At 44.5% G+C, this 26,147-nt stretch overlaps 1 protein-coding gene across 3 annotated transcripts in view; it reads right to left on the bottom strand.

Moving 5' to 3' along the window:
* The window catches only part of LOC147432043 (vacuolar fusion protein CCZ1 homolog B-like), a 91,225-nt gene extending 65,396 nt beyond the window's left edge, over nucleotides 1-25,829 (bottom strand). The window contains exons 1-3 of one of the 3 annotated variants that reach the window (XM_086491852.1): nucleotides 25,703-25,829; nucleotides 25,445-25,619; nucleotides 25,202-25,295 (exon numbers count right to left, since the gene is read on the bottom strand). In XM_086491852.1, the coding sequence (XP_086347978.1) occupies nucleotides 25,202-25,295; nucleotides 25,445-25,619; nucleotides 25,703-25,751 (318 nt within the window). In that variant the 5' untranslated portion in view covers nucleotides 25,752-25,829. Of the gene's footprint in view, nucleotides 1-25,201; nucleotides 25,296-25,413; nucleotides 25,620-25,702 lie in introns of those variants that run through there. The other 2 variants (XM_086491851.1, XM_086491853.1) reach the window with 2 other exon arrangements.
* Nucleotides 25,830-26,147: the final 318 nt, after the last annotated feature.

The raw sequence follows: 26,147 nt of genomic DNA, 5'->3' as shown, positions 1-26,147 counted from the left end.
TTTGAAAAGCAATCGGCATGAGTGTAGAGAAAAATCTTGGCGTTTTTTTTTAATCAGGTCAAAACATATTCAACCTTTATCCATTGTTCAGTTCTTTCCCAAAAGAATGAGTAAAGAAACTAAAGGTCAAAACATATTCAGTTCTTTCCCAAAAGAATGAGTAAAGAAACTGAAGTTCATCAAGTACAATCCTCTGAGCCCTTCATTTATCAAAGTCGCTTTCTCGGCCCGGTAGTCAACCACAACGTAGTTCTTGTGGCACCAAGGGATCCGGAGTAGAACGTCCCTCGCGTGCCCTAAACACCCCTGTCATTGCAAACGAAGTTTACCAATGCTCGGTGTAATGGCAACATCCCATCCGGGTGCCAATCGAACTACCTCCGCCTGTGGCGTCAGTTTGTCGAGTGTAATTCCAAATCGAGCCGCCAATTCCGACTAAAAAGAAGTTGGCCTTGGCTCCTTCAAAAGAGCTTCTTGATCCTTCACTTTGCTCCAAAAGTGGCAAAGTTTGTACTTTCGTGCATTAGATTCGGTGCAGGTCCCACGCCATGTGGTACCAGTTCTGCTTTTCTATCTGCCTTTTCTGCCACGTTCCTCAACTGCTCTCGAACTCTCAGGCCTGTCGTCGTCTTTATCATTCTGTTCTTTCTGTGCCTTTTTAGGGCACTTCGCAGAGATATGTCCATGTTCTTGCATCCAAAGCACTTCCCCTCTCTGATGAAGCGAGCTCTCTCCTCAAGAGTAAGCTTGGGTCGTGCATCCTTTTTCTCTGGATTGCCCTTTTTCTTTCTACTTTCATTCCCAGAAGTCTGTTCGGCTCATTGTGTCATGGCCTCATCTGTGGGGTAGGTCAGACTGCCAGAGTGAATGGCAAAGCCCCGCTTCGCATGACTCATCAACTCCTGAATAGAAGCAGACTTCTGTTCCAAGCAGTGATCTCAGATCTCTGTAGGTAGACCCAAGGTAAACCGCTCAATCTGTTCTCTGAACGAGATCTTCTTGAATGAAGAGGCGGTTAGAAAAGAGCTCCAGAATTTTTCACAGTAAGATTTGATTGTATCTTTCTTGGTCATCCGAAGATGGTTCCAAGCAGCTCGTATATCTCGTTCATATTCTTGCGTCAACCAAGAAGAAATAAAAAGCTTCTTAAATTTTAGCCATTTAACTAGCGCAGTCTTGTTTAAAAGAAGTGTGGACCACCAAGTACGAGCATTCCCCTTATAGTAAGAGGTAGCTCTCTGAATGCTCTGAATAGCGTCCTCCCGCGAAAGCAATGTCAAACTGTTGTATAAAAGACAAAGCCTTCAAAGCATCTAAGTATCCTGAAAAAGTATCAAACTTGATCGAGTGGCCACCTTCCTTAAACTCTCGGACTTTCTTGCTTTTATCTTCGAGAAAGTCATACTGGTTGGCTTTGTAAAAATTCTTCTTGTTTGCATAGAAGTTTCCATCATCGGAATCTGAGATGTCTGTAGATGAGTCCTCTGTAGAACTGTCAAGCTCTGGGTGAGATTTAGCCTTCTTTGTCTTTTTCTTGCCCTTTCCGAAGCTTTGTTTCTTGCTTTGCTTTTTACCTTTTCTGTCTTCTTCGCTCGAATCTGAAGAGCTAGAAGAACTATCAGAAGAAGAAGAAGAAGAAGAACTGAGTACTCCTTCTAATCGAGCACGCTTCTTCTGTTTCTTTGCCTTGTCGAATGTCAACTGACGACCCAAATATCCCGGGAAGTCAGTGCCTTTCTTCGGCTTTTTGTCGTGCTTTCTGGCTTTCTTTTGCGTGTCAAAAAGCTGAGCAATCCGTGCATCAACCAAAGAAGTCTCGCTCATATATTTTACCAATTTCGGATCCTTCGCAAAACTGAGCATCATCTTTGTTGCATCGCCGATCAATTGACGATGCTTCATCTCTCTTTGCTCCGCCTGAGTAGGCCGAGGCGGGCCATACTCTGTGCCCGAAACTTCGTTGTGATCCCTGCCCGCATCTCCAGATGCAGATGGAGTCGGACTGATCCTTGTGTGAAGCCATAGGTGCCGCGGGAAAAAAAAATTGGGGATCGGATTTTCCGTAGAAGAGAAATCGGCCGTGCTCTGATACCACTGTAAGACTTGGACACTCCAAGTCAAGAATCAATCGCGACAGCACCAAATAACCACTTCAAAACAACTCACAGATCACAATAGATTTGCAATGGCCCGGCGGAGTTCCGTGCCTAGAGATATTGGCCCCAAAGACTAGCGCCCCTTTCGGTATTTCTTTTTGTATTAATCAATTCAAAGTACAAGAGAGTGGGTCGGGTTTCACTCTCAGACTCTGTGTCCAGATGCTCTGAGAAGTGAATGCCCTCTGAGAAGGGATGCCCAAAAGCAGAGCCCCAAAAGCTTGAAAGCAAAAGCAATTTTTCTCTCTCTCTCTCTCAATGAGAGTAAAAATAAAAGCAATCAACTTTTTCTCTCTCTCTCTCTCTTGGCCCAGCGTAGAGAAAAGCAAAAACAGCCAGTGCAATTTTCGGGACTGTCGTACTGCCACGTCAGCAGGCCAACGCATTTTCTGGAATTCTCTCCTGCTGCCCTAGGGTTAGGGTTTCCAGGAATTAGGGTTTGCTGAAAATTAGGGTTTCTGGCAGATTTTAGGGTTTGCAGGAAATTAGGGTTTTCTGGCAGAAATTAGGGTTTCTGCTGCCGGTAGCCACGTCATCACTTTGTGACAATGTCACGTGACACATCCAACCCTATGTGTCCGTGGACAAGCTATAGCATGATCAAGGTTCAGTTCAGTCAAGTCAGTCTAGAATAGGAAGTAATCTGGCACTTTTGTGAGTCTGTTCGCAAACCGTGCATGTCCAGACACTTAGATTAAATGCATATCCTCTGGTTGCACAAAGCATGACCATCAGATTCCAATCAGACCCATCAATAGCATTTTTACAGTGCATAGAACTATTTTCCCTATTTTTGACATTTTTCACTTATTATTTTTAAGTGACTTTTGTTAGAAAGTAGGTAGGCCAATTTTGCTAAGTTTGTATATAAGCAAACCTAGCGCTAGCACTTTCTGGCAGAAGAGGCAACAGGAGCTTCGGTTCAACAGGCACATTCTCAAAAGGAACCCCCAGCAAGGCCTAGAGTTTTTGCTACACAGCAGCGAGGCTAGCGTTTTGCATCAAGAACCCAGATCAGCCAACGTTTTTGCACTTGCAGATTCCCGACGATAGTAGAACCACAGATCAGCCTAGCGTTTTGCATTTGCAAGACATCTGACAACAGCAGAACTAGCAAAAGCCCTAGCGTTTTTGCAAGAAGACTTCAAATCAGCCCTAGCGTTTTTGGTTTGCAAATCAGCCCCGACGTTTTGCAGATTCACCGTGACGGAAAATCAAGAACCACCAGCGTTTTCAGTTTTCAGCCTTTAGCACTTGCAGATCAAGTCCCGAACCTCGCAGATCTCACCTTCCCGCAACAGATTCTCGCTGCACAGTCAGATCCCGCGTAGTTTACAGATTCAGCCCGGAAAACGCAGATTTCAGCATCTGCGTTTTCAGTGCGTCGTCGTCGCATCATCGTCATCGACATCATCACCGACATAGAGTCAGAATTCAGTAGATAAAGATTGGCAGATTTCAGCCCTTAGCATTTTCAGAATTCAGCCCGTCTCGTCGTCGTCCTCATTGTCGTCGACGTCGTCGGCAAGTCCAAGCATTGTAGAGATTTGTGCAATCATAAGTAGACAGCTCTCGCCATAGAAAGTGGGGCCTTCGGAGGAGGGTTTTACAACGTCTCTGGTGTCATATTCTCTTTTCTCTCTAGCTCTCAGTCTCATGCACTTTCACGCACAGTGTCCATTCACTTTGTTTGTGTTCGTTGCACTCACTCATTAAGAACGGAAGGCTCTCCCTTCCATAAGAACAAAAGGAACCTTGAGCACAGATCAGAGCACTCATCTTGAGCAAAGTTCAAACATTCACTTCCGCTATGCCTTACATGGGACTACCTTTGCAGCCTATATGAGGCGGTTACCCCTGGTCTAGTAGTACTCTCTTCGAGGTCCTACTCGTTTGCGGCAAGGTGAGTACTTTTGAGTACATGGCTGCTCAACTTTTGACCAAGCTTCCCTCGCAGTATGACTGTCTTTACCAGTCTCTTGTTTCCTTTGCTCATGCTACCATTTGAGAGAATCTTGTACCTGCTTTGCAAGAGATTTCTCAGCGTCTTTAGATCGAGATTCCCTTGACCCTGTTGCTGCAGAACGTTATGGTTCATTTGCGACTAGGACAACCTCTCCCCTTTCTGCTCCCTATGCTTTGGCCGAGATGTCGGCTGCCGCCATTGCCTTTTAGCCACTTCATTTGCCCCTTGGCCCTACTCCTATGCTAGTTCCTCTGGACTTGGAGTGTTGCCGGTTTCTTTTTGACCTACGCAACCAATGTCCTTTGGTTAGAGTGTTGTGCTTCAAGGGGGTTACAAGTTCTCCGTCCATTTTTTTGGCCATGTTGACTTAATCGGTGCAACCTCCACTATTGTCACCTTCACTTGGCTTTGGAGGGTTCGTTGTTTCTTGGCTTGGCATCATTTTGGTTCTCCAGATTTGTCAAGACTTCGGCATTTTCCTCCACGACTTCTCAGCATCATCTCTTTTTTTGGGAGGGGAGCGGTAGCAATACACGAATAGAAACTTCAAAATCACTAAACTTTACTAGAAAGAGAGAGAGAGTCGACACAGCATGGCAGAGTTCCGCGCTCAGAAGCACTAGCCCTAAAGACTGGTGCCCCTTTCCGTGTTTCTTTATTATTGCTTACAACAAAGTACAACTCGCAAGGGTCCTCTGCTCTCACACTCTGCGTCCAGATGCTTTGCAGAATGAGGCCCGAAGGGCTCTTATAAACTTACAAGGGATACCCAAAAGCAGAGCCCCAAAAGCATTTTGATTGAAAAGCACCTTAACCCAAAAGCATCGGCTCTCAAAAGCTAGCGCTAAGGATGCCAGTTCGTTTTGCAGAAATCTGTACAGCTTGCCACGTCGTCAGCGTAAAACGCGGGCTTCCGTACAGCTGCCACGTCATTGGCGGGATTTACAAAAAACTCCTTCAGAGTTCAAGCTTTGGGTTTTTAGGGTTTTAGGCCCCACGGCCGGTGCTCCATAAGTTCTTTCAGTTCGTAGGCCCACGGCCCATCTTCTAGGTTCAGTTCCTCTTGTCCACTTGGTCATTTCTCTTCTTGTTGGGCATGCCACATCATCACTTTGTAACATTCCCCCCTCTTGAAAGAATTGTAATCGCCCTCAATTGGCCTGCAAAAATAGCCAAAGGACAAAAACTTTCTTCAATAGACACTGACTCTATGTACTCATGCACCAAACTCCACCAATCTAGTACTTCTACAAAGACATCAATCACTAATCAATCACATTTCTGTCGAGGGTCTCAGATACAAATTCTGATCATTGTAACCATTCAGCAATCACATCCAGACCACGCTGATCTTTTCACGGATGTCTTGATCTACTAAATCTTGTTACTATCGAATTCATATCCTTTCTTTTCACATTTCAATCAAGCAAACCATGGCCATGGCTATCCCCACAAGATAGTACATCCACATAGCATGCAATTCACAAAATCACACACGTAGTTCACGTCGGACACCGTGTTTTTAATCATTCAATCTAGCCATCTCATTCTGTCCAGAACTCTTGATACACCTAGATCAATGTGCAGCCATATCATCCTTCCGGAACGCTTGATGCACTCACACCAATATCCAATCATCTCATCCAGATAGACATCTTGATGAACTAGAATCTCATTCAGTTCACATTCAATTCTCATTCAATTAGCCATCACATCCAGATCTCAGCGATCTCTAACAGATGTCTAGATGCACTAAGTTTAAATCATTCATCAAACAAAATGCTGCAGACATTTCGTCTCATGTCTCTAACAATACACACATGAAAGAGCACATGCTTTCAGCTCAATCAAGGAAATTTCCAATTGAGTGCACACAATTCATAAAGTCATTCCGCAAAATATTGTCAGCCCGTCAGTACCCTAAAATCTCAAAGAAAAATTAGTGACTTTATTAATGTAGGCAATCTGTGACAAGGGAGTGGAGTGGCTCCCCTCTTGTGCAGTCCGCACGACACCAAATTCAACCTGTTGATTCATCGGTAACTTTTGGCATAAACACCGCTAATGACCCAAAAGCTTCAAGGTACAATTGTCTTTGAAAAGAATTTGCGAGGTTCTCTTCTTCCATCCACTTTGCATCGAGGGCAAAAAAGTACCCTTGACCAAATTATCCAGTGGACCTAGCTTACCTTTCAATTCTTTTGTCGTGTCCTTTGACGTGTTGGTTGCCTTGCTGGCCTCCCTATCCTTGGCACCACAATCTGGATCTAAGGAATTCTTTGATTTGCCAACTGATTCCATTTCCTTTCTTTCCTTGTGCCTTAGGACCTATGGGTAGCCTCACTAGCCTCCCCTGTCCATTGGCACGTCAGTCTTAATCGTCAAAACCTTGAGATGCACTATCATCCGATCCTTGCTCTTCTCCGAAAGCCATTGATAAATTTGCATCTGGTTCCCTTGGTTTGTCTGAACCCTCGGATACGCTACCATTCGATTCTCTTATCGTTCCAGAATCCTGTGATGAGAGGTCATCCAGTTTCCCTGATTCATTCTCTTCACTAGAGGGCTCTTGCCCTATTGAGGTGGATGCTATCCTATCTGTAGGATAAGTCAATGAGCCGACATGTGTCACAAAGTGATGACGTGGCTGCCTGAAACCCTAATTCTGTTGAAACGCTAACCCTAAAATCAAAAACCCTAATTCTGTTGAAACCCTAACCCTAATCCTACCCTGATTTGCTGACGTGGCGGGCTAGCACGTAGCCTACTGTACGGACACCAGCATGATTTTCGGAAAGCTGGGCAGATTTTGGCTTTTGCTTACTCAACGCAAGAGATGAGAGAGAGAGAGAGAGAGAGAGAGAGAGAAGCTTTTGCTTTTATTTTATAAAAGCATAGAAGAATGAGAGAGAAAAGGCTTCTGCTTTATTTTAAAAGCTTTTGATTGGACAACTTTTTGGAACTTGCTTTATTTATAAGCAAGAGAGAGAAAGAGCCTTTTCTTTATTTATGGGCTTTTGATTTTCAGCTTTTGGGGCTCTGCTTTTGGCATCCCTTGTAGCTTTAAATATGTGAGCAGGCCTCTCACAACTCAGAGACTATGGACGCAGAGTCTGAGTGTGAGCGCCTGCCCGCACTCTTGTACTTTGAACTCAGATTAATATAAAAAGAAATACCGAAAGGGGCGCAGTCTTTGTGGCCAATATCTCTAGGCACGGAACTCCCCCGGGCCAGTGTCGAATAAATTGTGAACTGTGAATTGTTTTGAAGTGGTTATTTCGTGCTGTCGCGGTACATTCTTGACTTGGAGTGTTCAAGTTTGTTACAGTGGTATCAAAGCACAACCATTTCTCTTCTACGGGAAATCCGATCCCAATTTTTTTTCCGCGGCACCTATGGCTTCACACAAGGATCAGTCGACTTCCTCTGCATCCGGAGATGCGGGAAGGGATCACAACGAAGATTCAAGCAAGGAGTATTGCCCGCCTCGGCCTACTCAGGCGGAGCGTCAAGAGATGGAGCGTCATCAACTGATCGGCGATGCAACAAAGATGATGCTCAATTTTGTGAAGGACCCAAAATTTGCAAAATATATGAGCGAGACTTCTTTCTAGGAGGTGCATGCGCAGTGGCAGAAACCCACAACACCACTCCCAAAACCCGTTCTCAAGAAACCTTACGCTCACAAGAAGTATTCAGAGAAGGAATTAGAAGAGGTGGTTGATGCACGGATTGCTCAGCTTTTTGACATGTAAAACAAAGCTAACTAGCACGGCAAAAAGCAGAAGAAAGGCACTGACTTCCCGGGTTATTTGGGTCGTCAGTCGACATTTGAAAAGGCAAAGAAACAGAAGAAGCGTGTTCGATTTGAAGAAGTACTCGGTTCTTCTTCTTCTTCTTCTTCTTCTGATAGTTCTTCTAGCTCATCTGACTCAAGCGAAGAAGACCGAAAAGGCAAAAAGCGAAGCAAAAAGCAACGCTTCAGAAAGGGCAAGAAAAAGGCAAAGAAGTCTAAATCTCACCCCGTGAGTGACAGTTCTACAGAGGACTCGTCTACAGACAGTTCAGACTCTGATGACAGCAGCTTTTATGCAAAGAAGATGAATTTTTACAAAGCCAACCAGTATGACTTTCTGGAAGACAAAAGCAAGAAAGTCCGAGAGTTTAAGGAAGGTGGACAGTCAATTAAGTTTGACACATTTTCTGGTTATAGAGATGCTTCGAAGGATTTGTCTTTTGTAAGCAGTTTGACATCGCTTTCGCGAGAGGGCGTTACTCAGAGCACTCTTAAGATTCAAAGAGCTGCCTCTTACTTTAAGGGGAATGCTCGAACTTGGTGGTCCACGCTTCTGTTAAGCAAGACTGCGCCAGTTAAATGGCTCAAATTCAAGAGGCTTTTTATTTCTTCTTGGTTAGTATGAACGTGATATACGAACTGCTTGGAACCATCTTCGGATGACCAAGAAAGATACAGTGGACGCTTATTGCGAGAGATTCTGGAGCTCTTTTCTACCCGCCTCTTCATTTAAGAAGATCTCGTTCAAGGAACAGATTGAGCGGTATACCTTGGGTCTACCTACAGAGATCCGAGATCACTGCTTGGAACAGAAGTCAGCTTCTATTCAAGAGTTGATGAGTCATGCGAAACAGGGTTTTGCCATCGACTTTGACAGTCTGACTTACCCCACAGATGAGATCATGACACAAAGAGCTGAACAGACTTCGACAAATGAAAGTAGAAAGAGAAAGAGCAACCCATAAAAGAAGGATGTACGACCCAAGCTTACTCCTCAGGAGCCGGCTCGCTACATAAAGGAGGGGGGAAGTGCTTTGAATGCAGGGAAACTGGGCATATCTCCGCGAAGTGCCATGACAAGGCACCGAATGAACAGGATGAAGAAAGGCCAGAAAGTTCTAAAGCAGCTGAGACACGTGGCAGAAAAGGCAGATAAAAAGCAGAACTGGTACCACATCGAGTGGGGCCTGAACCGAATCAAATGAATGAAAGTACAAACTTTGCTGCTTTCGAGGCAAAGTAAAAGATCAGGAAGCTCCTTCAAACTCTTGAATTGGCGGCTCGATTTGGAATTACGCCCGATAGGCTGAGGCCACAAGTGGAGGTAGTTCGAGTGGCACCCGGACGGGATGTTGCCATTACACCGAGCATTGGCAAACTTCGTTTGCAATGACAAGGGTGTTTAGGACACGAGGAGTTTTACGTATTTGCCTTCGGAGGTTGTGACGTTCTACTCGAAATCCCTTGGTACCACAACAACAACGCCGTGGGTGACTACCGGGCCGAGAAAACGACTTTGACAAATGAAGGGCTCAAAGATTGTACTTGATGAACTACAGTTTCTTTACTCTTTTTTTTTTGGGAGAGAACTGAACGATGGATAAAGGTCGAATATGTTTTGACCTGAACAAAAGAACGCCAAGATTTTCTCCACACTCATGCCGATTGCTTTTCAGAGGGCTTGCCAAGCGAGTTACCATCCGCTCGTCCTACTATTGATATGATACCTGGAAGCACACCACCAAACTGGCCATCTTACCATGTGAGCCGAGCCCAGAACGAAAGAGATTATGAACCAAGTGAAAGACCTCTTGGAAAAGGGTCTTGTCCAGCCTAGTACTTCATCGTTTTGCTCTCCAGTGTTGTTGGTTTTTAAGAAAGACGGATATTGGAGAATGTGCATCGATTATAGAGCTCTCAACAAAATCACCATCAAGAACAGATTTTCGATTCCTAGGATTGATGATATACTCGACACATTACAGGGATCCTCGTGTTTTAGCAGGATTGATTTGAAGAGTGGATATCATCAGATCCGAATCATGCCAGAAGACGTCTATAAGACAGCCTTTCGGATGACTTTTGGGTTATTTGAGTTTTTGGTGATGCCTTTTGGCTTAACCAATGCTCCTGTGACATTTAACCGGATGATAGACAGGATTTTTCGAGAGTACAAGCTATTTGTTGGCACTTTCTTTGACGATATCATTGTTTTCTCCAAGGATGAGGCAGAACACTGAGATCATCTGCTTCAAGTCTTTCAAGCATTACGAGATCACAACTTAGTGATTAATGCAAAGAAAAGTGATTTTTTCCTACCAGAGATACACTTTTTAGGACACATTGTGTCAGTAGCAAGAGTGCAGATGGATCCGGCAAAGATAGAGACTATTCGTCATGGGCCCGATTTTAAGAATGTCCATGAAGTTAGAAGCTTCTTGGGATTGTGTTCGTACTATAGGCCATTCATTCGAAAGTTTGCAGAGGTTGCTTCCCCTTTGCATATCTTGACACAGATAGGAGTCCCTTTCTCGTGGAGACCCACAGAGGTGACTGCCTTTCAGACTTTGGAAGAGAAATTGACTACGGGACCAGTTTTGACTTTGTCGGACTTGCAGAAGTCGTTTGTAGTATATTGTGATACTTGTGGTCGTAGCCTGGATGCGGTCTTAATGCAAGAAGGCCAATGTCATTGCCTACGAGAGCCGATTGTTCTCAAGGCCAGAATTGACAGCACAGATTTGTGAGAAAGAGCTTTTGGCGGCTATCCATGCTCTTATTCAGTGGCGACATTACCTACTCGAAGCCGATTGTACGGTTTTCACAGATGATGCGAGTTTACACTATCATTTTAGTTTGTTTTGGATGGCTTTTTGGGAGTTCTTGTCATGATTCCACCCGTAGTCAGATGGGCAATGTCAACAGCGTGTGACTACTATCTATCCTTTTTGTTGATTTCTTTCTTATTATCTATTTACTTTCACTTTTTGGAAACACCCCTCGGGAAATCTAATTGCCCTGCATTGCATAGCTAGTGTGGAACTGTCCAGAGGGAGTCCAGGCCTGAGGGCAAGAGATCACTAAGGTTGGACAAGGACTATGGTTAGCCAAGTGGAGTCATTGACTAGCCAAAGTGGAATCCTTTGCTACAGAGGCTACATTTCAGTTCTGGATGTGGCCACAGTGTACAAAGAGGGTCGGATGACCTAGAAAGATACAATGGCAGCATCTCCTAAAATTTAGGGAACTGCTATTTTGGGACCTGAAAATGTGTTGACGTCAGTACCTCTGGAATGACAAAGGGAACATTTTCTTGCTCTGCTGCAAAGTCAACTGACGCACCAGTTGAGATATTTTTAGCCGGGAATGCCCAAAGTCGGAAAATGTGCCATGTGGTACTCTGTGAGCATTCTGCTACTCCTGGCCAGAGAGGGGGCGCCTAATATGAGAGAGGAGGCTGATTTTCAGATTGTCACAGGTTAAGAGCTATGGAGTGCTTGCTTTCCCTCTTATGCACAGTGCGATGCCAGGAGTGATGCCCTGCACACTACGCACTGCCCTCTCTCTCCCCTTTGGCAGTATGTTATGCCCCACTAGTGGGCTCTTCATTTGACCAATGTACAGTTGTGTGGGTTCATGCGCGATTGCCGAGGCAAGAGCCTCTTGTACAGGTACTGGATTAGCTAGTGGCTAATCCCCCCACAGGTACAGGTGAATTCGGAGAGGTTTCACGCCAGAAATCTCGTCCGATTCAAAGGGCAAGTAGCCCTACAGGTGCGGGAGCTCGAGGACTTGCTACGGATGCGACCGGCACGCGAAACGGAGCCCGAAACAGTGAATTACAGCCTGCTGTGTATTTTTGCAGGTTTAGGGTTTTGGCCCTAAACGGACCCTAATACCCCCAGGAGGTTCGGGGACGGGACCGCTGTACAGGCGATCTGGCGCATTTTCAGGGCTGAAAACAGAGAATTCAGTGTGCTACAGATTCTCACCAGGTTTTGCAAAGTGCCCGTATGCGTCGGGAAAGTCAGTCAATGCGTGGGAATACTGACTGTGAAGGGTCCTAGTACAGTTATGCTGCCGAAATCAGGCCGGAACAGTTGAAATTCAGCCAAGTTTGTGCGGGGCAGCTTGTAGGGATCCACAACATTTATTCCCTCTTTTGAACAATAAAGAAATACCGAAAGGGGCGCCTAAGTTAGGGGCCAATCTGGTGTCGGTCTTCTCATACAGGTGCATTCTAGCATCTGTATCCCATTCCCCTCTCTTGTGTCACTATAGCGCAGGTATAATAGACGACTAATAATGGGTGAAAGCTAAATCAAGGTTTGAAGTAAAGTCTACCGCCCTTTTTGGATTCAACAGGCCGGTTTCATGGTTCCATCGACGGGATTAAATCACTTTTTCCCATAGAAGTGAGCCTTGGTCAGTTTTGGGCTTGAAGACACAGGGGATCATAGACCAGACAAGGGGAATTGCAATTATGGCTGACAGACCAGATGATGTGACTGAAGAGGTTTCCTCTTCACAGGGTCAACAGGCACATGAAGTGGGTGAGTCTTCAAGACCACCACAGACGGATGATGATATATTCAGGACCCAGTTGGCTACTGCTGTGGCTATGTTCACACAAGTAATGCAAAACCCGAGGTTTTTAGCCTTTCTGCAACCTCCTGTTCCGTCTCAGCAAGTTGGGTCGCTGGATCATATTCAAAAGCCTGTTAAGGCTCAAGCACAGGTGATTCATACTGCACAATCAATGGAAACACCTGTACACTTGACGGAGAACATGCAGTCTCCACAACCTGTGCCTAAGGTGCAAGAATAGGTGGCTGAGATGCCAGTCTTTCAGGCTGTACCAGTTCAGCCCGCCACCTTTCAGCAGCCTATAGCTGGTTCTAATGGGCAGGGAAGCGACCTACAGGCTATGCAATAGGTCTTCCCACCACCTTCAGTACACCCTGGCTATTTTGGAGGTGGATCAGTATTCCAGAGCATGGCTGGTCATGCACCTGGAAATCAGTTTTACACGCCAGGAACAGTGTTTGGGAGTGCTCAAACGATGATGCCTAACCCCATGTATGGTGTCACGGGCATGCTACCAGGGTTTCAGAGCACTCAGGGCCAATTTGGGATGCCACATGCAAATTTTAGTATGGCTGGAATTACAAATCAGCACCCAAATATGGCATTTCCAGGTCAAGTTAATAGCGGCCAAGGAACACAAATGAACCCTAATAGTGTTCCCATGTTTCAGTCACTTCCATATGACAATTTAACGCCGCTGGAGAGGCCAACTCCGTACAAAGAAGGTGGCAAAGGTGTGTCTTTCACGACCTTTACGGGGTTTGATAGGAATAAGGCTCTCTCATTCCTCCAGCAGTTTGACAAGGCCTATGTAGGGGGAAACTTTACAGAGGCTTCAAAGGTCCGCAGACAGCCACTTTCTTGACAGGGAATGCGGGACAATGGTGGACAACTTTATTGCTTCAAGGGCAAGCTCCGTCCACATGGATTTACTTCAAGCAGATTTTTGCAGCAGCATGGTTATCTGATAACTTTGAAGCAGATGTCGTGACAGAATGGCACCAGCTTAATGCTGCTACTTGCAAGAATCTGGATGATTACAATCGGAAGTTTTGGAAAGCTCTACTTCCAGTAACTTCCTATAGGTTTGTGCCATTGACTAAACAGATTGAAAAATATTGTAGTGGCCTACCTAAAGGATTGAGAAAGTATTGTACGAAGACAAAAGTCACTACTTTGACGCAGCTCATTGAGGTAGCAAACATTGGCAATGGTTTGCTCAAGGGAGAAGATTGTGAATTTAACACTGGCGTCAAGGCAGGATCAGGCAAGAAAAATTCAACCAAGAAGCACATTCCCAATGAGGCTCCTAAAGGGACTCAGGAGTCGGCCAACGCAGGGAAAGATAAAGCTACGGCTGAATCAGAAAAAGGACCAGCAAAGAAATGAAAAAGACGTTTTTCTCGTAAGTCAGAAGAGCAAAAGAAGGTCTTGAGGACAGAGAACAAATGCTTTATATGTGAGCAGCTTGGCCACATTGCTTACAATTGTCCTACAAAGAAAAGGCCAGTTGATTCTGATGACAAGGAAGACAAGAAAGGAAAGAAGCCCATGGCTGGTCTAGTGCCAGATACGGTGGGCGACAAGCCAAATTCAGATGCAAGTGAGCTTTGCAGAGCATGGGGAAAGGTCACGGATCAAACAGTGCTTATCTTCTTTGATCCAGGTGCCAAAGCCAACTTTATTTCCCCAGAATTGGCTTCAAAGTTGGGAATCAGACCTGAAGAGATGGGGTATACAGCAGAGGCAGGTTTGGCATGTCCTGGCCATACAGAGGCTGTGACACCCATCATTGGAAAATTGCGCCTACATATCCAGTCCTATGTAGATGCTGAAGAATTTTACATCATGCCACTGGACGGATGTGATGTATTGTTAGGTATTCCTTGGTTGTTTCGTGTACACGGAATCATGGATACCTACAACAAAAAGATCACTGTACAGAGCAGGGGAAAGACTCACATTCTGGATGTAAAGCTTAAAGGGGAGTCTATTCCCACTGTATCAGCTTCTGCTATTACTTCTGTAATGGAAAAGCATCTTTCTGTGTACTTGGTTTTTGCACGTGAAGTGTCAGATTGTGATGAATCAAATTTATCTGTGCTAGATAAAGAAAGGTCAATGTTTTTACAACAGTATAGTGACTGCTTTTCCGATTCATTACCATCTCAATTACCGCCAGAGAGACCCGAGGACCATGCAATAGATTTGGTGCCAGGTAGAAGCCCACCAAATAAGCCTCCGTACAGGGTTAGTGCGGCTCAGCAGAAAGAGATAATGGGCCAAGTACAGGAGCTGTTAGAAAAGGGGCTGATTCAGCCCAGTTCATCTCCATTCTGTTCTCCAGTGTTGTTGGTGCAGAAAAAGGATGGCTCATGGCGTATGTGCATAGACTACCGTGCACTGAACAAGAATACCATCAAGAATAAGTTCCCTATACCTAGAATTGATGATATTATGGACAAATTAGAAGGAGCAGCATGTTTAGCAGGATAGATCTAAAGAGTGGGTACCATTAGATCCGCATTAGATCAGAGGATGTGCACAAGACTGCTTTTAGAACGACGTTTGGCCTTTACGAATTTTTAGTGACGCCCTTTGGTCTCACAAATGCTCCTGCTACGTTCAATAGGATGATGGACAGAATTTTCCGTCCACACCAGGAGTTTGTTGGTACATTTTTTGATGACATGATAGTCTACTCAAAGAATGAAGAGGAGCATAGGCATCACTTGGCCATTGTGTTCAAAGAGTTACGCAGTCATAGGTTGCTCATCAATGCAAAGAAAAGTGAATTTTTTCTGGAAGAGATCCACTTTCTGGGACACATTGTCTCAAAGGATGGTGTCAGAATGGATCCTGCAAAAGTTGAAGCGATCAAGTCATGGCCAGATTTGAAGACGGTGCATGATGTCCGAAGCTTCTTGGGACTATGCTCCTATTACAGAAGGTTTATCCGAAATTTCGCTGAGATTGCTTCACCTTTACATGCTCTTCAAAAGAAGGCAGTCACCTTTAGATGGACACAGAAAAAGATTTCAGCTTTTAATCTCTTAAAGGAAAAGATGACTTCAGATCAAGTCATTGTGTTGCCAGATCTTAGGAAGTCATTTGTGGTCCAGTGACGCCTGTGGTAGTAGCATTGGTGCAGTGCTAATGCAAGATGACAGGGTAGTAGCCTATGAGAGCAGAATTTTGCAAGGGCCAGAGATGACCATGCAGGTCTATGAGAAAGAGTTACTGGCTGTGATTCATGCGCTCTCAAGTTGGAAACACTACCTACTAGGTGCAGATTTCGTTGTCCAAACGAAACATCAGACCTTGCGATACTTCTTGACACAGACAAAGTTATCTGAGAAGCATATGCGATGGGCAAATATCTTGTCCATGTTTCATTTTCAGATTGTGCATGTGGAAGGCAAGAAGAACGTTGTGGCTGATGCCTTGTCAAGGAAGCCACAAATTTCAGCTGTGTCGATTCCTTATCATCATGCACTTGATGATATGAGAGAACAGTATGAAAATGATGAAGATTTTGCAAGGGTCTTCGACCAGCTAATGCAAGGACAACGTCATGAACACTATCTTCTCAAAGATGGGTTCATGATGATGCATGGCAGATTGTGTCTCACAAAGCCATTGCGACGCAAAGTTATGGAAGAGAGTCATGTCCCACCGTATGCAGGGCATCGTGGCATCGATGCTACAGTTAAAGCGGTTGAGACATTCTTCTACTGGCCTACATTAAGAAGAGATGTGGATGCCTTTGTGCGGGAATGCCTAATATGCCAAAAGGTCAAGTTTGACAGGCAAAAGGCACCAGGGTTATTGCAACCACTACCTATTCCGGATAAACCATGGGAAAGTATTGCTATGGATTTTATCTTTGATCTTCCGAGAACGCAGGCAAGAAATGATGGTATTTGGACCATTATTTGCAGATTCAGCAAACAGGCTCATTTCATTCCTGTCAGAAAGAAGATAAAGCCAGATCAGATGGCAAGCTTGTTTATGAGCAATATTTTCAAGTATCACGGCATGCCACAGTCGATTGTTAGCGACCGTGATCCACGCATGACAAGTTTGTTCTGGAGAGGCTTATTTGAGAATATGGACACCACGCTCAAATTCTCTTCGTCATTTCATCGTCAAACAGATGGGCAGTCAGAAGAGGCAAATTCTACTGTCCTAGATCTGCTGAAGTGCTATGTGTCAGAGCATAAAGGAAAATGGGAGTAGTATTTGCCATTGGTGGAGTATGCATACAATAATAGAGTGCATTCATCAACTAGCAAGGCACCTTTTGAGTTAGTTGAAGGTGGCAAGAAAGTTCCTCCCATACTGCATACAAAGGACAAGATATTTGAAGCAGATAAGTATGTTCAGGACATGGATGAAATGTACAAGAAGGTCAAAGTGGCCTTAGAAAGGACTCAGGCAAAGCAAAAGAAAGCAGCTGATCGTCACCGTCGTGAAGTGGTATATTCACTTGGTGATTGGGTGCTTTTACGCTTTGAAAAGGCAAGGTTAAAGAAGATGAAGGGCAAGGAAAGACTGTTTCCAAAGCTCAGCATGCGTTACTATGGGCCTTTTCAAGTGTGCGACATAATCAGTGATGTTGCATATAGGCTGAAATTGCCTGATAGTTGGAAGATTCACAATGCGTTTCATGTGAGTCTTCTCAAACCCTATGTGGGTGATGTGTATGAAGATATGCCAGCTGAAGATCAGCCGGAAGTCGAGGAACTTGACGAGATCTTGGTCCCTGAACAGATTTTGGCACACAAAGAAAGGAAAGTGAAAGGCAAGGTTGCTAGGCGTTACTTGGTAAAGTTCAGAAACTATCCACCAATGGATGCTAAGTGGATGGAAGAAGGTGAACTTGCAGAGTCACCAACTGTGTTATCACTTTACCTGGAAGCCTTCGATTTGCAACCTACCTTGACCCCTTGAGTTTCAAAGCTAAATGGATTGTCAGTGTGACAATGGCTTCTCAAACAAATGATGTACATGGTATTTAAAGTGAGCTCAAATCAAATACCTGTTACATGAATGTTAGAGCTGTACAGATTGTCAGTTTGGCAATTGCTCTTATGGAATGTCCAAAAGTTTTGTTAGTGCTATAGAAGTGAGTATTTCTTGTCAGTTTGTCAAGGATACAGTAATTGCTTCTATTAAAGAGTACATGTGTAACTGCATTCTTAAACTGTCGGTTTGGGTATGCTTGAAAGTGTTACGGGATCCAACGTGTACTATAAGACAGTGGCAAAATGTGCAGCTACCATTTTGTCATTGGAAAGTTAGTGACTCAAAGCAATGGCACAGTGCGAAGCTACCACTATGTCATTGGGACAGGGTTCACACGCAGGCAATACATGAGTCGACGAGGTGTTGAATACACCAGGGTTGACAATGAGCATGTATGTGTCGTACATGTGTCGACAAGTGTTGAATACATCGGTGTTGACTAGGAGCATGAACGACATAGATGCAAACGAGGACGTTTGAGATTTCAAGAGGGGGGTATGTCACCAGCGTGTGACTACTATCTATCCTTTTTGTTGATTTCTTTCTTATTATCTATTTACTTTCACTTTTTGGAAACACCCCTCGGGAAATCTAATTGCCCTGCATTGCATAGCTAGTGTGGAACTGTCCAGAGGGAGTCCATGCCTGAGGGCAAGAGAGCACTAAGGTTGGACAAGGACTATGGTTAGCCAAGTGGGGTCATTGACTAGCCAAAGTGGAATCCTTTGCTACAGAGGCTACATTTCAGTTCTGGATGTGGCCGCAATGTACAAAGAGGGTCGGATGACCTAGAAAGATACAATGGCAGCATCTCCTAAAATTTAGGGAACTGCTATTTTGGGACCTGAAAATGTGTTGACGTCATTACCTCTGGAATGACAAAGGGAACATTTTCTTGCTCTGCTACAAAGTCAACTGACGCACCAGTTGAGATATTTTTAGCCGGGAATGCCCAAAGTCGGAAAATGTGCCATGTGGCACTCTGTGAGCATTCTGCTACTCCTGGCCAGAGAGGGGGCGCCTAAAATGAGAAGGGAGGCTGATTTTCAGATTTTGTCACAGGTTAAGAGCTATGGAGTGCTTGCTTTCCCTCTTATGCACAGTGCGGTGCCAGGAGTGATGCCCTGCACGCTACGCACTGCCCTCTCTCTCCCCTTTGGCAGTATGTTATGCCCCACTAGTGGGCTCTTCATTTGACCAATGTACAATTGTGTGGGTTCATGCGCGATTGCCGAGGCAAGAGCCTCTTGTACAGGTATTGGATTAGCTAGCGACTAATCCCCCCACAGGTACAGGTGAATTCGGAGAGGTTTCACGCCAGAAATCTCGTCCGATTCAAAGGGCAAGTAGCCCTACAAGTGCGGGAGCTCGAGGACTTGCTACGGATGCGACCAGCACGCGAAACGGAGCCCGAAACAGTGAATTACAGCCTGCTGTGTATTTTTGCAGGTTTAGGGTTTTGGCCCTAAACGGACCCTAATACCCCCAGGAGGTTCGGGGACGCAAGGGGACCGCTGTACAGGCGATCTCGCGCATTTTCAGGGCTGAAAACAGAGAATTCAGCGTGCTGCAGATTCTCGCCAGGTTTTGCAAAGTGCCCGTATGCGTCGGGAAAGTCAGTCAATGCGTGGGAATACTGACTGTGAAGGGTCCTAGTACAGTTATGCTGCCGAAATCAGGCCGGAACAGTTGAAATTCAGCCAAGTTTGTGCGGGGCAGCTTGTAGGGATCCACAACATTTATTCCCTCTTTTGAACAATAAAGAAATACCGAAAGGGGCGCCTAAGTTAGGGGCCAATCTGGTGTCGGTCTTCTCATACAGGTGCATTCTAGCATCTGTATCCCATTCCCCTCTCTTGTGTCACTATAGCGCAGGTATAATAGACGACTAATAATGGGTGAAAGCTAAATCAAGGTTTGAAGTAAAGTCTACCGCCCTTTTTGGATTCAACAGGCCGGTTTCACGCAATCTGAGATTGCAAATTCAATTGTTCTAGATTTATTGAAGTCTTACATTTCTGATCAGAAGACTCAATGGGAAAAAAATTTGCCCTTGGTGGAATTTGCCTACAATAACACGATCCACTCTTCGACGGGGAAGGCGTCATTTGAAATCATTAAAGGTGCTCCGAAGGTTCAACCCTTCCTTAGCACGAAAGGTAAGATTTTTGAAGCCGACCAGTACACAAGGGACTTGTACACTGCTTTTGCCAAGGTTCAGGAGGCTTTAGCGAAATCTCAAGAACGACATAAAAAGGCAGCCGATCGACATCGACGAGATTTGAAATTAAAGGAAGACGATTGGGTGCTCTTACGTTTTGAGAAGGCACGCCTAAGAAAGAAAAAGGGAAAGGAGCGGCTTTTCCAAAGCTTAGCATGAGGTATTATGGCCCTTTCCAGATAAAAGAAAAGATCAATGATGTCTCCTTTAGACTTAAGCTGCCCGATACTTGGAAGATTCACAATGCATTTCATGTGAGTCTATTGCATCCTTTTAAAGGCAATGTGCCCGATGATTGATGAGCAACCCGAAGTGGAGGAAAGCGAGGAGATAATCGTTCCAGAACAGATTTTGGCACACAAGGACAGAAAGATAAAAAATAAAGTGATTAGGCGGTGCATTCGGTTTAGCATAGTCTACTCCGATAGAACCCCGACTTCAGCGAGGGTGAATCTAGTGCAGCGGGTTTGCACAAGAGGGGAGTCACTCCGCTCGTTTGTCAACAGATTACCCTGGTTTTGAATAGAGTCACTGATGTTTCCTTTGGGTGTTAGGGATACTAAAGGGCTGAATAGTGTTTTGTTGTATGACTTTATAACAGAAATTCCCTAAAATGAAAATGATTGATTTGTACTTGACTTGTTTGAGTGCAGGAACTAAAAGACGAAATGACTGCAGCATTTCGGTCTCATAAATCTCTATACACATGATTTGTACTTGACTCGTTTGAGTGCAGGAACTAAAAGACGAAATGACTACAACATTTCGGTCTCATAAATCTCTATACACATGATTGCAATAAGGATTAGTTAATCGGACATCCGTGAGGTCCGGAATGGATCTAGATATACGTTGCCGATGGTCATGGTCTGAGATTTGGAATGAATTTGTCATGTGATGTCCTGTGATATCAAGTGATGTCCAGTGATGTCCGATGATGTGACTGTTGTCTTGTACAAGAGCTAGATGTGTCGTGTCTAGTGCGTCAGTACTAACAGTTAGTGTCTACTAAGACAGTTTACGGCCTCTGTTTGTTTTGCAAGCGTAATCGAGGGCGATTACAATTCTTTCAAGAAGGGGGTCTATCACAAACTGGTGGCGTGGCACGCAGTGACGTGGCACTGTACGGACGGCCGCAAAACACGCTGACATGTTGACGTGGTAGCGTACGGAATTCCGTGATTTCCGCTGGCAACGTACGGAAATTACGTTGGCTGTTTTAGCAACCTTTGGAAGACCAGTTGCTTCTGGGAACTTCGCTTTTGAGTTTAAACTGATTTTGGGGCTCTGCTCTTAGACATCCTTTGTAAAAATAAATAAGCCTTAGGGGCTCACTTCTCTGGGCATCTGGACGCAAAGACTGAGAGTGAGTACCCGCGGGCTCTTGTACTTTGCACAAAGATTGATATAAAAAGAAATACCAAAAGGGGCGCCAGTCTTTGGGGCCAATACCTCTTGGCACGGAACTACGTCGGGCCGTGTCGTCTTTTATGAATTGTTTTAAAGTGAATCTCTGTTGTGTCGCGGTAGAATCTTAACTTGGGGTGTCCAAGTTTGTTACAGGGGTTTTGTCCGGTTCTTGTGCTTGTAAAAAGATTCTCCCTAATAAAGATTCTCTTTAGAGGGGGGACCGGCCCATCTTCTGGTCCCAAATACAATGTCGAACTTCTCCCTCTACTCTGTTTAGTTGAAAGATTATTTATTTTCAGCTTGTTGATTATTCGCGTGCGCTCCCATTTGTGAGAGTGGTATCAGAGCTCAAATTTCTCTTTTTCTCTGCAAAGGAGAACAATTCCGAGAAGAAACGGGAAGAACCAAGGGAGAAGCGTTGAAGAGGAACTTTGGCAAATGCGAGCTCAGCTTGCGGAATTGCAACAACTTCTCACGTTGCTGGCTGTCCAAAAAAATTTGTACAGAATCAAGAAGCCGCAAGGAACGGATGCCAATGGGCGTCAGGAAAATCTTACCGGTGGAAGCAATCCGCAGGAGGATGGTGCGGAAAGAGGTGCCGAAACGTGTAAGGGATCTCCTGAACAGGACAAACTGCCTTCCAAAAGCAAGGGCCAGGAAAAAGAACTCCCTGCTTAACAAAAGCAAGGATGTCTCTATCTCTTCTCCATCATACTCTCCTGACTACACTACTATATCTACTTCTCATACAATATCAAAATCTTCTCCCAAGAAGAAAACTCCTACTACTTCCCTACATAATACTAAAGAGAAGCCCCTGTTTAAGAGGGATAACCACAGACGTCACCGCAAGATGCGGATTTTCAAATCCGGTGACAAGGATGTGAAGTTTGACAACTACACAGGACGGAGAGATATCTCCAAAGCACTAACCTTTATCGGGCAGTTTCAAGTTGCTTTCGCTAATGAGCACTTCACGGAAAAATCCAAGTTGCGTCATGTTGGGATGTATCTCAAGGAGAGGGCAAGCAAATGGTGCTTAGCCAAGATTTTGGAAGGCTCTCAAGCCAAAACGTTGACTCAGTTCAAAGCTGAATTTTATGAACAATTCCTTCCACCAAATTTCGAGAAGGACATTCAGAAGGAATGGGATTGATCGCCCAGAGAAAACACGAGAAAGTCACCTCTTATGTTGACAAGTATTCGTCAGTTCTTCTAAAGGTTACTCCTTTCATGAAGATTTCCAACGAAGAAAAGATGCAAAAATTCGAAGCGGGTCTCCTACCACAACTTTGAAAGAGCGTGAAGGTGTATCCTCATAATACCCTTCAAAGGATGATGGAGTCAGCAAACATTGCTAAGGACCTACACTCTAACTACAGAAGAGATACTCCTATCGGAGCACACCATCCATCATCAGGACCGGACACTTAAGTCTGGAAAGATTACACTTTGGATGCTCAAGGGACAACCGAGCAGGAATTAGCACTCTTATCTCACGAAACTGGAAGGATATGTACAAGCACTACAGTTGAGGACAACTGTTTATAGAGGCCAGAGGGATGTTGCTAAATGGACTATTTTCTTATTTTCTTGAGTAATTTCTTTTTATTGAAATTAGGATATTTAAATGTGTGCACTTGAACCGTAAGGTTAGGAAGTGTAGATCTACTGGAATTATTAAAAAAGCCATCACCAACGGACAACTCTGATGTGTCATATGGTGGGTGACATTAAGCATCGTGAACGGGTTGTACCGTTAGGGGGTAGGAGAGACCGGGAAACAAATATTCCTGATGCGTCACGTAATGGGGTGACGGGAGCATCGGAAAGGGAATTTTTCGTTGGTCTGGCAGGAAACCCGAACTAAAAAGAGGAATACGCAGAAAGACACAAGCACAAGAATAAAGATAGGTTCTGAAATTTTGATTCGAGAAGCTTTTCCTAAAAACAAGAATATTTTTAAAAGTGAGCAGATGCTCTCTCGCAAGGAATCTGTGTCTACATTGCATCTGTGCCTAAGAATTACATCCAGGGACGCTTGGAATGTGCCTGTGTAGCATCAAATTTCAACTCACTGAGTTTTATTGAGTTTTGTCCAGGTTCACATTTTTTTTTAAAGTAACCGGCCGCCCACCTAATAAGTGGGCAGCCCATTAAAAAATAAAGCAAGGGCTTATTAAAAAAAGCATCAACGATCTCTGTACGCAGCAAAAACAGCCAACGTTGTTTCTCTCCTCTCTCTAGTTGCCAGTGTCAGCCTCAATCTCTCTCCTCTCTCTAAAATCTACCGCCAACTCTCTCTCTCTCTCTCTCTCTCTCTCTCTCTCTCTCTCTCTCTCTCTCTCTCTCTCTCTCTGGCCGGGTTCGGACCGGCTATTCCTGCCGGTCCTCAAAACCTATAAAAGCAACAAACGCTCCCTCTCTGGGACAGATTTTTGCCGGCGCTAGCTGGGAAGGGAACTCTAGCGGGGAAGGAGATGCAAGTGATCGCGAGACTACGAAGCACAGAGGTCGCTTTTCTGTGCAAAGAGGGACAGGTATCAATTGTAGATTCGCCATACGCATTGTTGTCCTGTGTTTGTGTGTTTGCAGGTACTTCATCGCGAAGGAGCAGCGGGAAGACCTCGGCCTATGCTTGGGAATTCCAAGAAAAGATTCGGAAATTATCTGCGGAGCCTCGACTCCAAGTACAGACGGAAAAAGAATTGAGAGCTCGTCTCTCGGATTTCCATCACGAGAAAGAACAACCATCGAGTCCAAAAATAGATTGGAGGGGTTTTCTCTAATTCTTGTGCTTGTAAAAAGATTCTCCCTAATAAAGATTCTCTTTAAGGGGGAGAGGAAACAGTCCATCTTTTGGTCCCAAATACTGTGTCGAACTTCTTTCTCAACTTTGTTTAGTTGAAAGATTAATTATTTTTAGCTTGTTGATTATTCATGTGTGCTCTCGTTTGTGACATCATCCGCCAGGACTTGACTCAGCTAGATACTAGGAGGACTTGGATACAACCGGCGCAGGAGTTGGGCACAAAGATGGCTTTCTATAGAGAGCATCTTCTCCAGCTTACTAAGGATGGTTTTGTGAAGAGGCCCAGATACATGGACACCCACTTATCTCATGGGATACGATGTACTATTGGCCCAATACGCACATCTTCTCACCAGCTTCGGATCGAGACTGGTAGATACAGAGAAGTACCAGCAAAGGCCAGGACATGTCCCCTATGTCACATGGAGCCTGAGACAAAGTTGCACTACACATGCCACTGCCAAGTTTACTATGAGATACAAGGCCGGTTTCACTACCTGTTCAGACAGGGTTTTGGATTGTTTTTGCTCGAGCTGCACAGACACAAAGAGAGCCCAGTGAGAGGAGAGGCTAGCCAGTCTCAGAGACGGATCACAGACTTTTTTAGAGCGGACACTAGGCAACCGGAGGGGCACCTACCTCAACAGAGCTCACATTCTCCTCACACTAGAGGCAAGGAGATCAAGACACCCACAACTGCACAGGACTACACAGCATCGACAGAGGCTGCATCAAAGGATTCGGATCACTTTGGCCCGACATGCACAACGCCCAATCAGACTACTCACCATGGAGGAGATTGATAAGATCCGCCAACAACCTCCTATGATTTAGCTCTTTTGAGGATTGTACACCCTGCTCATCTTGTATCGGCCTTTGCATCAGCTCTCACCCATTATATTCCCACACGCACACCCACATTGTGTTGTACTAGCCCCCAGTCACTACTTTCACTTCATTTTATTTTTGTACCCAGACATTGTTTTAGATCCACCAAGATTGTATCAGTTTGGTCTCATAGGTCATTTTGGCCTTTTGAAGATGTTTAATATAACATTTCATTTCATTTCATTATCATCTCTCTCCCTCTCTCTCTCTCTCTCTCTCTCTCTCTCTCTCTCTCTCTCTCTCTCTCAAAGTTAATTAAAATTGTAGATAAGACTGCTCAACAACGACCAAAAAACTACAAACAGAACCCAAACTCGAAGCAAACACTTGCACTTGCCATAATCATCCAAAGACCTTGCTCTGGTTGAAAGAGAACATGTAACCGCCTTTCCGAATCAATAACGTCACAAGGAGCATCAGGAGAGAAAATTCTGAAACCAAGACACGTGACATTTTCAGCTTCTAAAACATTTGCCAATCCCATCCACGTCCCCAAAGCAAAAACATCACGCCTTTTTCTGTGACACAGAACAAGAAAGAGACACTAACAGGCATAATCGATACAAGGGATGTCACCGACTTTGTGAATGTGATGAGACCTTCTCCGAGGCCAATCAAAGAGAGCTGCGCAGCCAAAGGGCAGTCTGTTGGATAGAAAAAAAGTATTTTATCCAGCTCGTGGCCATCACACTGTCCTCTGCTCGTGTCAAAAACACATAGTTGCAAGGAGGCATCCCACTCCGACATTTCGAAGCCTGCGCAGATCTATCTCATTAATCGACTCGACCGAAGCGTACTTTTAAGAGAACTAAAATTTCGACAAAATTTCCCAACATACCCTTTGTTTTCAAAAAAACCATAAGAGCAGCAGGGAGAACTTTAAACATAGAGAGAATCTTGAAGGCAGTAGAGGTAATTTTATATATGCGCAATATATATGTGTGCTAAATTTGTAAGCATGTATGTATGTCTTTAGTGTGTGCATGTGATTGGTAGATTGCATTGTTGGTTCTATGAATTTATCCATGTAATATACATACGCTTATGAATAACTAGTTATATGTGATATTTATAGGTACAATATGGAGGTTTGAAAGAACATCAAAAATATATGTTTATATCTATCTAATCGGAGTGTGGAACATCAAAAAAGGAGAGAGGGGGGGAGTTTGAAAAAGAAATGAAGAAAGGTTATTTATAACGCAAGAGTTGCAAATTTGGTTGAAGTTATTGTAGCTAGACCCAAAGCAAAATCGTGTTGTGGGGTGAAAGTTTTTAAGCCA

This window comes from Adiantum capillus-veneris, chromosome 20 (assembly GCF_014529385.1).
Source record: "Adiantum capillus-veneris isolate H3 chromosome 20, ASM1452938v2, whole genome shotgun sequence".
NCBI lineage: Eukaryota > Viridiplantae > Streptophyta > Polypodiopsida > Polypodiales > Pteridaceae > Adiantum > Adiantum capillus-veneris.
This window is presented reverse-complemented; position numbering and strand designations above follow the sequence as displayed.